The following is an 18,530-nucleotide window of genomic DNA, read 5'->3' on the forward strand; positions in this document are numbered from 1 at the left end:
TCACCATTTACACCTTTCAGTTTATTCTGACTACTGACGGGCCAAAAATGCCCAGTGAACATGTAAACGCGGATACAATCAGCAGTGTATTGACCGACCCATTGTGAAGTAGATTCCCGGACTATAGCGTTTTACATTGGTCTGTGACAATACAAAACACGCATGAAGAACACACAGCCAATCCAGGGTTTGATGAGACGTGCACATTTATTGTGATTATCCTGCACTGTAATTTAAATGCTTCATGATTTTGTGACATTATATTCCACCTGAAATTGAAAAGGCATGAAGGATCGGCAAGTTCACGTATTAATTTGCAGTACACAATACTGTCCTGAGTGCAAAAGTTTTGAGTGCAAAAAAGTTTATGCAAAATATATATAACAGTTCCAGAATACGTTTTGTGAAACTATATCGGCAAATAAACCGATGTAAAGTACTTCCACATTTTTATTCCAAAGCTGATAACCATGGCTGTACTTGGTAATGTAGGCAAATATTAAACAGACATGGTTTAAGAAAAAAAAAGAAGCAAAATATGTATCTTTGTATCGTCATACCCATTTGCAAAAACAACTTCTACATGGTAATACAATTTTATAAATGACATCCTTCCCTCAGTTACACCAAAACGAAAATAAATCTGCCTATTATGAAATTAGAAAATGAAATAAGTTAGCAATAACCATGACTGATGATATAAGCAGGATGACTTCCTGTTTGCCCACGCCTAATTTGTGATGTTCGTGCAGACCACACATTTCAGAGCTTCAGGATCTCTCTCACTCCTCCATCACCTGTTCAGCAAAGCATCGAACCCAGCTGAAGCTTGCATAAGAAGCAGGGGGCTACACCCACCGTATATCAGAGGGAGAAAAGGTCGCATTGGACGAAAGAGTATACACGGTTTTGGGAACGGTTCTATCTCTCCTGCTGTTGCTCGGAGCGGGTGCATTCTCACCGTCTGAGCCACTTTCTACCTCAGCTTTCCCCGCCCTGTTATCTGGGCCGGAAAGCTTGCTCTTTCTAACACAGATCTGATCAAACACGGAGCTGAGAGAGCACAGGGCAGAATGCAGCTCGTCCCGGGCCACTACCACGCTCTTTGCGCAGGGCAGCTGAGGGCGGGGCGCCCACACGCTTCCCTCAAGTTTTGGGAGGCCGCTGATGATGTCATCAATCGTCTTGGAGATTGAGCAGATTGCATCTCTGCTTCTGCTGAAGTCCTTGTCTTTACCTACGGGGGATGGAATCTGAATTATTAGTTATAAATATAAAATACCCACGTAGTGTATAAACTCCCACTCCCCCCTTCTCCCCAACAGAGAATTGCTAACTGTAGCACTTGAGTCACTGCTAGGCCATCCATGCCTGCATAAGGAGCACTCAGATATACTCAAGAGGGCCAGTGACCATTTTGCACACTACAGTGTACACAAGTAGCCAACTACAGGAAAACTAGTGCCACTCAGAGGAAAAGAATAGCTCTCACTGCTGGCAGTCTATGGGCCTGACGCATTGTTAAGAGCTACTGCAGCAGTCCTGGCCAGTTTAAACACCACACACAGACACAGACACAGACACACCCACACCCCCACACCCCCACACCCTCACACCCCCACACCCCCACACACACACACAAAATCCCAACCATCATTTTCATCATCATTTCAGGCAATAACATGAAATAGGGGGTAGAGTAAATTTGATTATAAAGCCCTGCTTTTGTGTACTTCAGCACTGGATTTCATCAAAAAAAGATCAAAGAAAAAAAAAAAAGAACAATCACTAATGGCTTTGGCATAAAGGCTGAAATTCATTGTTAACACAATGTACCCGGCCCCATTGTTGATAACAGCAGATGTTATGCAATTGGCCGGAGGCAAGCGGGGCTCCCTCGATGCGGGGCGTTACCTCTCAGGGCCTGCGTGAGAGCGGAGCGAAGCTGTCCCACCGCCAGGCTGAGCTGGAGCAGCTGGGCGGCGGCGTCTCTCACTGTCCGCAGGTGCGAGGGATCAGCGTCCTCTCCCGCCCTCTCCGAGGACCAGTCCCTCTGCTGGAAAAACACACAGGACTACCGAAGCTGCTCCGCAGGGACAAAGGCATACCGTATTTCCATTAGCGTGGAGTAGGGGATGTGTGTAATGTTCCACGCCATAATGGAGCCTTTATTCGAAGGCAACTGAGCAAAAAAAGGATTTCTGAGCTACGTTAGAAGGCGGAGAAAAAAAGCATCGCAGTAAGTGCCGGGTCAACTGATCCGTTAAATCTGACCTAGCATTAGCGCCCATTAGCAACACCGCCAGTACAAATACTTCAATTATGAAATGTTTACCCGGTGTCATCGAATTTCAACTACATCTGTAGGCGTCAAAGAGACGCAAAAATTCTATTTTTTTAATTAAACGCTTCTCATGCACCATCCTTAATTCAGATGTCCAGATGTCGCGGTGCTTTTGTTAAAGGCCTATTGTGAAAAAGGCATCAGTCTTGTTCGCTGGCACTGAGCACATGGGTTTTCAACGCTAACAAAGAGCACGAGCTTGTACACAGCAGATAACGCTAACGGTCGCGTTAGGAAGACCGATGGCACTTTGTTCAACACATTCATTACCTGAACAGCGAAAAATGTTAGCGCGCAGTGATAAGACCATGTAGCGTTTTATTTCACGGGGGCAGCAAACGCTGGTCATGGATACTTTTCAAAAGGTGCTCTTGTTGAAATGACATTGATCAATTAGGTAGGTCCACATCCATAAAAGGCTAATGCTTACCGTTTGATTGCAAGAGACATAGTTACGAAGGGAAGAGGCTACATCCAAAGATTTCGTCTTCAGGCTCTGCAATACCTGAAAGTCAGCCCGTACACATATAGTTAATTAATGCTTCAGTTCTACTAAAATGATAGATACCGTGTAATACATAGTTTGGTGTAACAGGTTTTAATGCTCCAATTTGGAAAGCCCAGGTTTGTAAGTGTAAACCAACGCTAGCACGCGTGTCTCCAGAACACACACAACCACAGGCAGGTTCTGGTGACTCTGCGAACACAGCAGCTGGTCTGTGCGTTCGTCCTGCTGGAAGTCAGCACAGCTGTGAATCCTCAGCAAGCAGATGGGAGGTGCCGGAGGACAGAGCTATACGAGTTGCAAGGGAATACCTCGCCAACATCGGGCCCGCCCTGGATTTGATCCGACTGCACCGACTGCCAACTGCATTTTTCATGAAGAGAATCTCGGCTACACAATCTCGTAACACTGAGAAAGTCTTTCAATGCGAACAACCTTTTTCGGTCTTTTATAGTGCAAAATAAGAGAAAAGACTTTCTCAAGGACATATATGTCGAGCTCATTAGACCAGATACATAAATAATAATTATATCAATTGGCTTTCACTGACAATCTACCAAACAGAAAAACAGCCCTCTTTTAAATAGCAGTGAAATGCTGCAGTGTTGGAGCCACCACCTCGGTCCGGGGGAAGCTGAGCTGAGCATCTCTCTGTAGCTCCTTGGCCTGATGAATCACGTCCTCCAAAAGGACCTGCGTGCCTTTGCAGGCTCCCTCAAGCAGGGATGTCACTACGGAGCGCTGGAGAGAGAGAGAGGGGGGAAACACTCCGGCTGAAGGTCTTCAAAGGGCAGCCATAACATAAAACGCTAACTTATTGCAACGCGCTTACTGAACCCATGGCTGGGAAACGGCGTCAGGCATTATAAAGAGCCACTCTTTAACATCATCAAAGCCCTGCGCTTACAATAAGGCCTCTTTAATTTTTACAGCCTCTCCCTTTTGGAGCAGAAGCGAGAGAATGCGCGGCCTTTCACCTTGCCAAGAGCCTCGGAGCCCGCTTCGGTCAGGTGGAGCTCTGTTCCCGTCACAGCGGAGAGCTGGCTGACGAACCGGACGGCCACGTCCAGGCACTGGCTGATCTTGCCCCGAGCCTCCGTTACCATGGAGGAGATTTCGGAGTCGCAGCCCTGAAAACAAAATGAACGCAGTTTCTCATTCAAACTGCCCGCGATCCTCATTTTCAGTTTGTTTACTCCTTTCCAAAAAAACGCATTTGGCATTTAAACCGGTTATTTTCCCCATCGAGTTTGTTTCCATATATGTTTCTATAAATGAATGCTTATATTACAGTTACTGTAGTAATGTCACAGTCCTGTAGCACAAATTACCCCGGAAATGCTTCTTTTAGAACATGGCATCTTGTCCAGGTACCTAAGTAAGGTACGGTATGCACCTGAATAAGAAGCTGAAAGTAGCCGCCCATTTTCTTGACTTCTCTGCGGAGCTCCTCGGCAGTGTGGAAGACGGGCCCGGAGCTGGGCTTGATGCTGGTGATCCACTGCAGGGTGAGGAACACGGCTCTCTCTATGGCCGACGTAGCCCTCACCAGCTGGGTCTGAGCCTCTTCATTACACACAAACACTGACAGACAAACACGAAGCAGGAGCAACTTACACAGATGACAGGGAGTAAGAACATTCATTCTGAGAGCATCATTTTCTATATTACTGGACTTAAACAAAAACAATCGTTTATATTCTGAGGAAACGCATTGTATTTTGAGTCGATCGATACTTTCAGTGAAACCAGTTGTCTCGGGTTAATAAATGACGGACAGAACCGCAAAAGCTCGGTGTGCCCGTTCCCACGGTAGGTCAAGACCCCAAACAAATACTGCATTTTTGTGGAGTGCTGATAATGGCGGCGCTCGTTTCCGCGAGACGCTTGGAACGCGGGCGTTAATCAGGACGGCTTACGGTTCTCCTGGCTGTCGTCGTCCAGGCCCTCGTACGTGCCGGAGATGGACAGGACCGCGGCGTGCACGGCCAGGAGGTCCCAGACCAGCCGGTCGGCCACGCTCTCCTCGGCCCCGTGGCTCCCCCGCAGGCGGGCCAGCGCCGAGCCGATCAGCTCCTTGCAGATCCCGGGGAGGGCCGAGTCGGACCCGCTGGGGTGCAGGGACGGGGTCTTGCTCACTCCCATCAGCCCTGCAAGGAAGCGGGGGAGATCCGGCGAAACGAGGCGTCACGCACATGCGACTGCACTCCATAGATATTAATCAGATGGGCTTGATTAACTAATCGGATGACTTTCTACACACCTATTTTAGTGCACAAACACTACACTCGAAAATTAAAATATTTTTGCCCATAAAGCTGATGAATGGAACCTGGAATTTATAGAACATGTAAATGAAGAGCTAATACAGAATCTAAAAGGGGCCCTAAATTTCATTTCCCCCGTTTGCAAGAGGGACCACTGTGCTTTTTTCGGTTGCCTGATGTCAGTGCCCTCCGGCCTAATGGACAATAATCCAACAAACGTTGTTACAGCAACTGAGGGGAATGGGGGAGAGCGCCAGAGGGTTTTATGAGTGAGTCCAGGGTCCACAAGGAGCTCTGAAAGCTTTTGTCTGGTCAAATGAGAGCCCCTGCCTATGTGTTGCTGCTGGTGATTTAGGAACATTACCAGAGTGCTGTGAGGAGTGAAGACTCTGAATGGGGTGCACTCTTATTTCATACAGGCGCCCCGAAATCCTCCTGCTCTTCAACAGGCTTCTGCTCCTGAATGAACAAATGAAAAACATTCAATTAATGCCCCCCACATCCGCATCACAAGATAAATATTAGCATTGCTATTAATCACTCCACATTCACATCACGAGCTGAATAGTAGCAATGGAATTAACCCTCTCCCCCGCTCGCTCTCTCCCTGCACAACCTCATCACAAGTTAAATATTAGCGTTGCAGTGCTTTCCCTATGATTGTCAGCACCGTCGTATGGGTTTCACAAGGATTTTCAACTTTACGGTTCAACTCAATGTTGTATGCACGCGCGCGCACACGTTGCTCTTGGAACTTCACTGCAGCCGTTGGCGCCTCAGCCGATTCACCGCGGTCCGCGCCGGTCCGTGCAAGCATCTCGTTTGCGTGTATGATACCATAAAGAAAGTCATCAATCGACGGATGAGTTGGAGTAGCAAACAACACCGCAAGAGAATTCTATAACGATCCCTGAAAGAACTAACAACGACCCAAGACGTTGTATATTTCAAATTGACATAAAAGCTAAAGTAAAAGAGCGCCACCGGTCACGCAATTTCCATCCCTGAATATGAACAATATGGCAAATGATTAATGTTCTGCTGATAGTAGTGTCAAGGGGGAAGTTTAGCAAAATAGGCCACAGCTGTACTCGTTCGTTTCAACAAATTATTTTATGCCAATGGACCCATTTGCCTCCAAGCATAGCTTTAAAAAATAAAACTCAATCGCTGCTACCTCTACGTGTGGGAAACATTGAATTGCAAATAATCTATTCGCATCCACATCACGAGAATATAACAATATCGTATCTACCGCCAAAGAAAACAGCAATTCATATAATATAGGATGTTGCAACTTACAATCTAGCTGCACACTTCATGTAAGAAGAGATTCATGAGCACATTGCCACTACACCAGTTCTAAGAAGCAGAAATGTGGAAAAAAGCCATAATGTTACTGTAACTTGGTAGGGTGGAGCCCTTAGCTGCTCATGGGAATGTTTAACACATTTGGCAAAAGCGAAAGAGCCGACAGCGCAGGCAGAAATCCAGATAGCACGGGAAACATTCATGGAGGCAGAGAATTAGAGATACTGCTGTTTACTTTGGCTTGAAACCCAATATGAGCAGTAAGAAAAAGCAACAGGCACTTCACATACCACTTGCTCCAGAGTTACAGTGGAGGTAAAAACTGTCAAGTAAAAATAACCTAAATATACATATAACTTGTCTGTACAAGAGGGCTTTTTAAAACATTGGTGTAGCACCAACAGTAAAAGTAGTTCAGCAATGAATGAAAAATGCTGCCAGTGCCAACACAGAATATAACCCACCAACTCGTTTTGTTTATAATGACCATGACTCTTCCAAGTTACTACTGTACATGCTAGCTTGTTGTTTAATGTTTACGCTACTCAAATACTAACCACCTCGTCACTTCACAGAGGCTCCATATGCCAAACAGTAATTTTTTTTTTTTCGTTTTTGTTTGCGCTAGGTACACATTGTGGCTATGCCTAATACAATGACAATGCCCATCAGTGCCGTCGCGATTGTTATTATGTTAAAATAAAGTGATTTCAAGACATAAATACACCTACACATTTTAGTTAGCCATGTAATAAAAACTGCTCACACATATAGCTTGCTAATTAACAATTGCGTTGTAATGGCTAAATACACGAAACGCAGGCAGCAAGGATGGGAACGAACTAACAAACTAATGATGAAAGGTAAACAAATTGATAGTTACAGCCGAAACAAACGTGCTAATTTCCCACTCATGTCAGAGGCATGCACTGTTGGGTAAGAGAGGGAGGGAGAGGGAAGTGAAGAGGCTGGTCTACCTCCGGCGGGAAAATGATGAGGCCGAGGAAGACGCCGATAGATCCGGTTCCCACTCATCATTCGGGTCATAAAACACGTCGTCATCTTTAGATGCGCCATCGCCCTGGAAACAATGTGGCAACATCACTAAGGACACATTCAAACAAATAAAATAGCAATAACACACACAATCAACAATGGAAACTCAAAATAAATCATACAAATAAACAATATTAATTGCACTAAATTTGAATAAAACAATACAATAACATACAATTTACTAGTATGAAATTATTTTATTGCACAGTCATTTATCAAAGAAAGACACAGAAGTGCATAAATATATGCAATGTACAAAAAATGTTTGAAATAAATGTCTTCAGCCAAGACAGCGAATCAAACATGTTTGCTGTGTTTTGAATCATTCAGCTGGTCAGGCAGCTGTCTCTAGCATGATAAGCACTGCCCAGACTATTAACTAATTGTAGGTCCACCTCCCATTTAATGGCCTTTATGTGTTCTGTCGTCCAGTGAGGCCATTTCTACAATGTGTAAACACACTATTACAGATCTGGCTTATCAGAGGTGTGCAGTGATGGTAAGGGAGTAGGCATGATGTCATGTATGTTCCTGAATCAGTACAGACATATTAATGCGACCACCTTTCATTTCCAACATAAGGAAAGGTGATAAATTTAAGATGAAATTGATTATTCCGAGTCTAAAGGAGATTGAAGCGTCTCCATAGATGATGTACCTGCTCGAGTTCCCTCATGGCAGCCAAGTTGCTCTGGAACTTCTCCAAGCTCCAAAAGGTGGAGATGCCAAGCTTTGTGTTCTGGACTTGCACCTGTAGCTCCCCCTCCCCATCTCGCCTGTCCTTATCTGACAACTCATGCCTGAGGCACACAAACACCGCACACATCTACATACATCGACACATTAATCAGTACTTTAACCCAGCATTTGTCATGATCAGCATTTCTTCCGCTGCTCTGGAACAGTTCACCAAAAATATTACAATTACTCTGAAAAACTGCTTGATGTTGGACAGACCTGCTGAACACAGTGTTCTTCCCGAGTTTTTTACTAATGGCGTTGGCCTCTTCGATCATCACGGACAGCTTCATGGCATCCCACTGTGGTGGAGCTAAAACTGAACAATATAAAAGACGGAGAGTTTGATGAAGTTTCTGTGAGCCTGCCAAGTGTTACATTATATTACATTACACTACAGGCATTTAGCAGACGCTCTTGCAGGTTAAGTACCTCGCTCAGGGGAACAACGGCTGTGTCCTACCAGGGAATCGAACCTGGGATCTTTGGGTTAAAAGACCAGCTCCTTACCCGTACTACACTTCCCAAATTAACATAGGCAGTACCGTACTGTCTCTGGTCACTTATCCCCATTGCATCTCCCCTCATGTGCTGTCAAAAACTTATCAAGATGAATGTTTGATTTTACGACTCATTTCATCAAAAGGTTATGAAACTTAAAAAATAAAAATAAAAGAATATGGTATATGCTTCCCTATTGGTATGTTTCCCTATTCCCTATGTTTCAAATTCATGGATCAATCCACTATTAAGATCACGATCACGAGGTTAATTATGGAGTGCTTCACTTCCATTGCATACCATATATTAATGTTAGTATTCACACGAATGAGCTTGAGTATCTGCCAATCAGTCACAATGGTTGCCATGAGCATCAAAGATTTCATTTAGAAAACCAGATGAGAGAAATCAAATTGCAACAGCTAGGACAATTCTTGTTTTATGCTGATGTTTTCCTCGAGTCTGAAGTGCAGCACAACTTCGCAGACACTCAGATGAAAAGGGGGATTGTCTACCAAAAAAGGGGACCTTGACTGAAGTGTGGTTAAAAAAAATGTGCGTGCAAAGCAAAAACTTCAAGCAAAGGGAAGACGTACCATTTCTATTGCTGTGCACTTCCTTTTGTGCAATTTTTTTCTGCATCCTCTCGAGATCATCGGCGATCTTCCTTTTCTCTTCTTCCAAGGCTTCTAAAATCTTAGCGTGCCGTATGTCATGGTCTGCCATGGCCTACGCAGTGCAGAGAAATATGCAATACAGAAAATGCAAAAAAAAGAAAATAATTTAATCGTGAAATGAATTAAAAACAATAGCATTACAGCAATGCGTACCCCCGTTGTGAAAAAAACGTTGAAGTCTCAAATACAGACCCTGGATATTTACTCCAGTTTGTTGAGAGGTAAGCCAAAGCTCCTTGAAAACCTTTAGAATGACTCATAGGTGTCAGAAGTCCAGACCCATTGTTGAAAGTAGCAAGTAGCAGTATGAAAGTAGTAGCAAGTGCGAAACCGCAGGAAACACGGCTACTGGTCTCCCCAGTACCTGTCGGGTGGCCTGAGCCTCCATGTTGAGCCGCTTCTTATTCATGTGCACTTCCTGCTCCAGCTGGATCTTGGCGTTCTGCAGCTTCTCCATTTTGCTGGCCGCCCTCTGCTTATCCAGCTCGTGCAGTTTCTTCCGCTCGTTCTCCTCCTCCTGTGGAGCGTGTGGGGGGCAAGGGGTGAATACCAGCACACAGAAGAAGAAGCTCCCGCGCCGGGTCGTCAGAGAACCAGCAGCATCGGACGGTTCACTTACCAGCTCGCGCTCCAGAGCTTTGATCTTGTTTTCGTACAGCGCCTTCTGTTCGGTCAGCTCCTTCTGAGCCATCTCTTTGGCCACCTGTATGCCTTGCATCATTTCCTCTTTGGCTTTTACTCGGGCCTCCGCGATCTCGGCCTCCAGCCTGAGAACAGCGCACAGCAAAGCATCTTTACTGCACCAGCCTTTACCGAAGCTTCTGAATTAAAGCTCACTCAAGCACAATCATCGCAATGTCTTCCCGATTCCCACAGGGAGAACCCCCTTTTCCCCAACACCCCTTTCCCGTCACTCACTGCGCTCTTTGTGCCGCCAGCAGCTCGTTCTTGGCGAACTCGAAGTCCTTGTGTCCGTCCCCCGCCTGGGTCCAGCAGGACACGCGCTTGCCGCTGTGCACCTCCACCGGGTGGTTGAACCTGAAGTAATGGTCCCCCCCGAGGATCACCCGGTCGCCCTGAGAACGACCCCAAACAGACGGTGTGTGTGTAAGCGTACCCTCGGCCTGCACCCGGGGACCCGGCCCTCAGCTCCCACCCCCCTGGAGATACTTACATGGTGGAGGACGGTGGGCTCGGACACTAGGTTTCCATTCACAAAGGTCTTCGCATCCTTGATTGGAGTTATGCTAACTGTACCGCTCACATTACTTATCACACTGTGGAAACACGCAAAAAAAAAATATTAATTGTATTGCAATATATTACAAAACCAAACATTTTAAAATGCACTTTCAAATACAGCCATTACATTATCTTTCACAATGACAATTCACAATTACATGACTGTAATCATTGCCGTCAGACTCTTTAGAACCCTGATGTATACTAGTAATTTGAAGTATAATATGGCTAACATAGTTTTGCAATGATTCAAAAAACTATTTACACATCTTCAGTCCAAAATGTTTGTGGTGCATTTGCTGTTATTCAGAATAAGCTAAAGTAACACGAGAGGTTATTTTCAAACATTTTTTATGTTTTGAAATGGTAAATGGACTGCATTTATATAGCGCTTTTTTTTTTTTTTTTTACTGCATTTGTAAAGCGCTTTTATCCAAAGCGCTTTACAATTGATGCCTCTCATTCGCCAGAGCAGTTAGGGGTTAGGGGTTAGGTGTCTTGCTCAAGGACACTTCAACATGCCCAGGGCGGGGTTTGAACCGGCAACCCTCCGACTGCCAGACAATCGGTCTTACCTCCTGAGCTATGTCGCCCCTATATATGTATATTGAATGTAATCTGAAAGACATTTTAACGCTTTCTAAATTGCATGCATTCCAGAATTCAAATTATTTATATATATATATATATATATATATATATATATAAATAAACTAAGAGGGGCCAAAGAGGAAATATTTAATTAAGTCTGATATATATACTATATAAAATGATGTATATATATCAGACTTCATTAAATATTTCCTCTTTGGCCCCTCATATATACATATATATGCATGTATGTATATATATATATCATAAAATAAAAATTATTTTTTACATAATAAACACATCAAAGAGAGGGCCGCGGTGCATGGCTGCAGGCCTGATGAAGTCTCTGACACAAAGATGTCCCTCACCAGTGCTCATCGGCTATGAGGGCTCCAGACAGCTGGATGTCATGGGCAGACTCGGACTTGCGCTTCCCGACCTTGGTCTGCCCCTCTTTAATCATGTACAGCAGCATCTCCGACAGCTGGGGATCCTCATTCAGGTTCACAAGGTTGGGAAGGCGGTTATCCACTTTAAATGTGATGCCGGCTTTCTGTTTGACGCAAACGACCGGGAATGAAGGTGATGAGAAAGACGCTGCGGAGTATTACCACACAAACATACGAGCGAAGTTTATGCTTATGAAACGCGGTAAAAGGTCGACTTGGGACACGGCTACCTGCAATTCTTTGGTTTCTTCGCGTTTTCGTTTCTCGGCATGCTCCAGCTTCTCCTTCCATTTTCTGAGATGGAAAGAGAGTCCTGCGTTGTGAGTTTTTTTTTTCCACCCCCCCCAGACCCTCGAGACAACAATTGCACTGCTATTGATCTCGAGTTAATCTCCTAGCGAAAGACCCACTTAAAACGGGTAAACAGTAGAGATCCACGTTTACCTGTGCGCTTCAGCCATTTCCCTCTCCTGTTGAGTCAACTGCGTTTTGAGAGCTGCAATTTCCTGCTGGAACAGTCTCATTTTCTCTGGTTCAATGCCTTTAGTGCTCATCTGAGCTGCTCTCAGTTTGTCAACCTCGGCTTTAAGCTCTATAAAAAAATATTTTAAACAGGTTTACAATACACCATGTATAATGTCTTTTAAGCCGACAAAAAAAAACTTTTGTGTTTTCGTATAAATGAAACTGCACTTTCCAAGTTAAATTCTGTATCGCAAAATGTGAATTATGGCTCCCTCCTGTGGTAATTACAAGTAGTGTCGATTCAATCTACTGGTAATAATACCTGTGACAGTTTAGCCCTGCTGTATTATGACGGTACATAAATATTCCATGGGCAAGGTTAGGATTTGCCCTTACTGAAGTGGGAGGCCTTATGATTAATAGTTGGGAAGCAAGGAAAGGCTGAGCTGACCCCTGATGAGCTTGGCGTTGTTGTCCTCGTTGACCTTGGCGATGTTGATGATCAAGCGCGCCTGTCTGGCATAGCGCAGGGTACTGAGCGTCTCCTCCACGCTGCTGGCGGCGGGACTGAGCGTGGCGATCATGGCGGTCTTCGAGTTCCCGCCCAGGCTCTCCTTCAACAACCTGGACACAAACACACGGCGGCTAGTGTTGCACTTTCCTACAGGAATAGAGACATCGGACTGCCAGGGGCAGTCTAAATGGGGAAAAGCCCCACTGTAGGGCATCAGTTCCAAACACTGAAAAAGCGTCTTTCAAAGCAGCTCTCACCATGTGAGCACCGATTCTCTGTACGGGGTGAAGACCTTCTTCCTGGACTGAGATTGCTCAGACAGAGCCGAAATCACCTTCCCCAGGGTCAACAAGGACTTGTTGATGCTGGCCCCTTCCTGGGGGAGAAAGCGCCAGCATCAACCGTTAAGTTTCGAAGAAAGGTAAGATTTCCGCTATATAGTACAGAAGCAAGATTAAATAGCAATAATAATGCATTTTTCAGAGCTTTCACTTTCATGCACTTTTATGGTCACTGGAGAAGCGCTTGAGTAAAGGCCAGGGCAGCGAGAGGGAGCGTACCCTGAGCCTGTCCTCGCTGGTCTGGGCTGAGGAACAGCGTTCGCTCCCTGCCAGGTCCACCAGGTTGATTCTGCTGGTGACGGTGTGGTCGTGCTCCTCCTCCTCCACAAACTCAGTCTGCACAGAGAAAAGGGGCAGCTGGGACATCGTACTGGAAACTTCAGGCAGCGAAGGGCTGAAGGATTCAGCAGCACTAGCATAAATCACACGCTGCCTTCGCACACCTCGGATAAGCCATGCAATGCAGCTATTCTGTTGTCTTTCTGACAACCCACAGTATGTCACAGCCATCAGATGAACTGAAACTAAATTACACAAAAAAAAAAAAAAAAATGTATGAGCTAAAATCCATGAAAATACATTTGTATCAACTATAAAGAATGCACTCAGTAGACTGTAGACCTCCGCCAAGGTACAACAATCTCCCTGTGCATGAATGTGGACAGCAAGTGTCTGGGCAATCTAGTAACATTTTCCAAGATAGGACAAACCTATCAGGAAAGGTCATGGGTCACCAAAATAAATAGGTTTCTTCCTCTTAGGAACATTAATGGGCACAGCAAATTTCAGAACAATTGGGCCATTACTTCGAGATATGTTGATCACAAACTGAAAGTTTGGCCTGATGGCGCCACTACAGGAAAGGTAATGGGTCACTAAAATCAATAGGTCTCTTCCTATTTGGGACAAGAAAGTGCAGAGCATAATTTCATGGCAATACGGCCATTATTTTTCCAGATATGTCTGCCACAGAATGACGAAACCAGAGTCATTACATAAACTCACTGGCAGAGATAAATAAAATAGAGTATTGTAGGGATGCACCACAATTGAGGTCATATCAGCATCTGCCAGCAATAGCATAAAGTTAGCACACATTGGTATTTATTATTTCTGATTATCATTTTTTTGCCAGCCAATCTCACGAGAAACACTATGCAGAGCTCTTCGGACTCTCTACTTAATAATGAAGTAACCAAGTTGAAGTATTTTGTTACATTATGATGTTACAATACAATAAGTTACATTTTTACTTCATAAGCTGATGGCTGTGTGCATCTACTTCTTCCATCAATGTGGAAACTTGGTTGCAGTTTGAATTTATGCAATAATGTCAAACAGGGAGTAATTGGCTTTGGCTAAAATATCCAGCCAAACATTAGTTATTGATATCATATCCCTCCCAGAATGTCCATATCTTGAAATGAAAACTATTGAAAGGTACATTCATAAAATCACTCTGTTGTGGCCTCAGTGTTTGTATGACAAGTGCGTACATGAAAGATGTAAATGCAGTACAATATTTGCTAGGAGGGCCTAATTATGACGTGGTTTTATCACCACCCATTCTAGCCACTGTACTGCACTTCGAGACTGTCCAATTAATAAGTGTTTCATAAATGAAATCTACTATCACTGCTAGCACAGTACGCAAGTTGTAAGGCGGTATTTGACATGCAGTAAAATGACAGTTCACCTTGGTCTGAGTCATGACAAGGGTGAAGACAGAGTGAGATCTGGAGCTCTTGTCATTCATACCAGTAGCCGCTGTGGCACGCTGTTTATTTCCGAGCTCAAGCCAGCTCTGGAAGGAGAGATCATACAGCACATAGCACATAGCACTACATTAACCGCATAATTACAGCCAGCAAGAATGCTCACATGAATCAAATACAACTTACCTGGATATCAGCATATGAGCTCACCACAATCCTAAGGGGAACACACACAGTAACACGTTCAATTGTCAAGTCAAAGGCTCTGTTTAAAATAATGATGTACATTGCTGCATATTCAACTGAACCATACCCCGCAAAGCATGTCCATTCATTTTAATATGAATCCTTTAGTAGGCTTCGGTTTTATTTGACTCAGTAAGTGTAAAATTATAAGTTCTTACGTTGAAAGATCTGCAACATAGGGCCCAAAGACAGGATGTTCCCTGACCCTCAGCTGAAAAAGGCAGGGCTCTCCATTAGTATTCACAAACATACCTGCATAAAACGTAGCATCACGATTTCTCGAACTCCAGAACATAGAAAGTAAAAACATGCTTAAAACTTAAAATTATATCCAACCATGATGCAGAACCCAAGACATTGCTTTTGATGTCACGTTAGTTTTTCCTTGTTCATTTTATTTAAGTACTTTATTTCAATCCTCCAGGTTAAATAAAACTGGATCTTACCGGTAACTTCTTTTCACCTTGCTCATCTCTCACTACAAGCAAGTCATGGATTTTCTCGTTGTAGACTTCAAAATAGCTCATTTCCAGGCGACATGAGACCTTAAAAAATATAGATATATTTTCATCACACAGTATCCCATACCACTTCCTGATTTACCGGTTCATTTCAAATGATCGGTCTGAGTCTGCTACTTTCCTAAATGCAAAACAGCAATTCAACAAAAACAGGTATCTCTTGGTGAGAAGACTAGCTACTATTGCAATACCTTCCTAACATTTGCATGAAGCTTAGAGAAACTTACTTGATTATTCTGAGACTTTATCACTCTGGAAAAAAGCTCCTCACAGAACCTTGGTGTTACTCCAGCATCTTCTCCAAAGCCCATCATTCTACATGAGAGAAAGTGTTTGGGAGATCTCAGACAAAGGCCATTTCTGTCATCACTATGCATCAGCGGTCTACACCCTCTTCAGAAGTTCTCAAATGCAGCCTGGCCCACATGCAGCATTACCTCTACATTGCTTCTACAGATATTCTGCATTACCACAGATTTTTCAAAAAAAGGTTTGCAAACAACGAGGTAAGCCATTATAACTACAACTGGTGGTAAGCCATAAAGGTTATTACACAGGTTTGCACTACATTTCAGTTTTGGTGAAAACAGTGGTTTAAAAAAGGAATTTGAAGTAGCTACAACTTACGTGTACGATTTTCCAGACCCAGTCTGTCCATACGCAAATAGGCAAGTATTGAATCCTTCAAAGGCTCTTTCAAGGAGAGGTCTAGCTAACTTTTCATACACTGTCTTTTGGCTGGCAAAATTTGGGTCCGTTTTGTCAATCGAACAGAATGAAAAATCATAGTTGAATGTGTAGCTCTGCTTGGAGTCTGGGTGCTGGACAGTTGTCTCTTGGTTATTCATGAAGATCACTTGCTGGCCATTCTCAGTCTTCTCTCTGGTGATTTTTAAACACAAAGTTGACACCATCAGATGAACTATTGTGAACTATGTGAAAACTACAGATTAGAACATATAGTTAGTTGCATAGTATTTATGGCAAAGAGTGAACAGAATGGATGGAATGATTAAGTATTTAATAAATATGACACAAAATTCAATTCACTTGAGATTACAATACCACCAGACTTTATAAATGGGTGTGGCGACTCATTTGAATAAAACAGATTGGGAAAACAGATTCATTATAACAACTGAAGCACGGCCTTGAATTATGTCTTACCTGCTGTTAAATGGTCGAACTCGCACCGCCACAGTAACTGCACTGTTTTCCATCTTGAGGGAATCTTGCTTCAGTACGCTACTCTCTCTGTTAAGCAGATCGATGGAAGAAGTCGGTCTGCCAGGGGTTTTACTCCCTGCTCCGCTCACATTTCCATTCTGACTTGAGCTCGTCAGCGTGGGGGCTTTTTTCACCTGTGTGAACTGCAGACTCGAGGTCACGTTTCTGCCCTGACTTCCGACTGGGGCGCTTCTAAATGTAGACACTTGGCCTGTTGGTTTGTTGAGACTTTCTCCATTCGCCAGCCCGAGGTTCCTTTGGCGTTCCAAGCTTGCGGATTTTGCTTTCGCAGATTTAGGGATGTCTCTTCCTGCCAGTCTCTCAAAAACATCTTTCTTAGCACTGATTTTCTCAAAGGGCGTCTTTTTTGTTGGAGTTGAAAATATTTTACTACGGTCTTCTGCTTTCCCAGAATCAGCTTTAGTCGCAGGGGGTTCATTTACCGTCATCTGTAGAAACCTTGTGTGCACTTTGTTTTGTGCGTAAATAAGATTAACTTTTTCGTGTGTCACACCTTTAGACCACGCATCTCTCGTGCTGGATGATCTCAAAACACTTGTTGCCCTCGGGGTTCTGCAGTTAGGCTCTGACAGGATTTTTGATTGACGCAATTTCTGGTTAATATGTACGCCTTGATTTTCTACACTCTTGCTGTTTTCCACGCTGGATTTGTCTGTTGAGCCAGTCCTTGTCCTACGTTGTAACGTCAGTCGTTTTTCAGGTACTTCAACATGATTTTCAGTAGGTTCAATGACAGTCTTTTCGGCCCTTTGGCCACCTTTGCTGTCCGTTTTCCTTCTTTGTAATGTAAGTCTTCCTCGAGAACACGTATCATTTTTCTGACTACATGCACTTGTCGCAGAGACAGTATATGTCCTGTTTATCTCTTTGCTCTTGTCAATTGATGTTGACGGTTCCCCGCATTCATGAATATATTCATTCATCATGTTCTCCTAACACCACTGTGAGTTGACAACTTTGTAGCCAATTAACTTTCTTGACATTCCACTCAACTTGGATTTTGTTTTGGCAAACCGAACGTTAATTCTTGTAACTAGCTAAACAGCTAGTTTGCTAACTTACAGAAAAAAGTGCATTTCGACAATAAAATTATTCAAATTAAAATAATATAAAACTACAACGCTACCAAGTTAACCAGCTCAGTACTTTAAAAAAACTTTTTAAATGGTTAAAATTAGCTAATCTATATGCCTAAAAGGCTAACGTTAGCAATGTCAACGTCCAAGGCAAAATGTAACGTTAGCAAGTATCTTACCAATCAAGACGAAAGTTACGTTAGCTGGTTGCTACTGATTACACAAAACGCACGAAATTATCAATGTGCGAATGTAAGTCTGAAACGAGTAAATGAACCCGCAGTTCTAACTTCCATTGATAAGTTGCTTGGTTAGCTAAGATGCTATTGTCAGTAACAGCGTTATTTTGTTTACAGACCTTACTTCCGCCATCGCGCCGCTTTCAAGTTTCAAACTCTTCCACGCCTTCAGTTATTGGTTGAGCGTAAATAATTACGTCACCGCTAAAACCAAGGCAACGCAAAATATAAAGGCAATATCTTTTGTCTACGACTAGATGGCAGCATTTTCAAATACAATGAATGCTGTCATCGGTAAGAAAGCTGAAAACTAAACAGTTTACATTTAAAACCTTCCAATAAAGTAGGACCTATAATCTGGAAGAACTGCGTTCAAAATCAGTTATGTTTGTATTCAAGTGAAGTGAAAAAAGGTATGATATTATTTTGTGAGCAATAAATAGATATGCTAAACTCTAATGACCCACACAGGTACAAAATATGT

At 43.6% G+C, this 18,530-nt stretch overlaps 1 protein-coding gene across 1 annotated transcript; it reads right to left on the reverse strand.

The window, feature by feature from the left end:
* Positions 1-185: 185 nt before the first annotated feature.
* kif14 (kinesin family member 14) lies at positions 186-18,183 on the reverse strand. The gene is made up of 29 exons (XM_035416217.1): positions 16,651-18,183; positions 16,111-16,365; positions 15,711-15,798; positions 15,409-15,507; positions 15,121-15,173; positions 14,903-14,933; positions 14,698-14,805; positions 13,221-13,337; positions 12,918-13,036; positions 12,598-12,770; positions 12,126-12,273; positions 11,912-11,975; positions 11,601-11,785; positions 10,574-10,676; positions 10,318-10,475; positions 10,019-10,166; positions 9,764-9,916; positions 9,319-9,451; positions 8,441-8,540; positions 8,142-8,283; positions 7,405-7,508; positions 5,481-5,575; positions 4,769-4,999; positions 4,246-4,433; positions 3,827-3,979; positions 3,468-3,590; positions 2,775-2,849; positions 1,915-2,056; positions 186-1,237 (listed from the first exon to the last, which is right to left on the reverse strand). Exons 1-29 carry the CDS (start codon positions 17,655-17,657, stop codon positions 849-851), a joined length of 4,884 nt encoding a protein of 1,627 aa, XP_035272108.1. The 5' UTR covers positions 17,658-18,183; the 3' UTR covers positions 186-848.
* Positions 18,184-18,530: the final 347 nt, after the last annotated feature.

The sequence above is a fragment of the Anguilla anguilla genome, chromosome 4 (assembly GCF_013347855.1).
Source record: "Anguilla anguilla isolate fAngAng1 chromosome 4, fAngAng1.pri, whole genome shotgun sequence".
Lineage (NCBI taxonomy): Eukaryota > Metazoa > Chordata > Actinopteri > Anguilliformes > Anguillidae > Anguilla > Anguilla anguilla.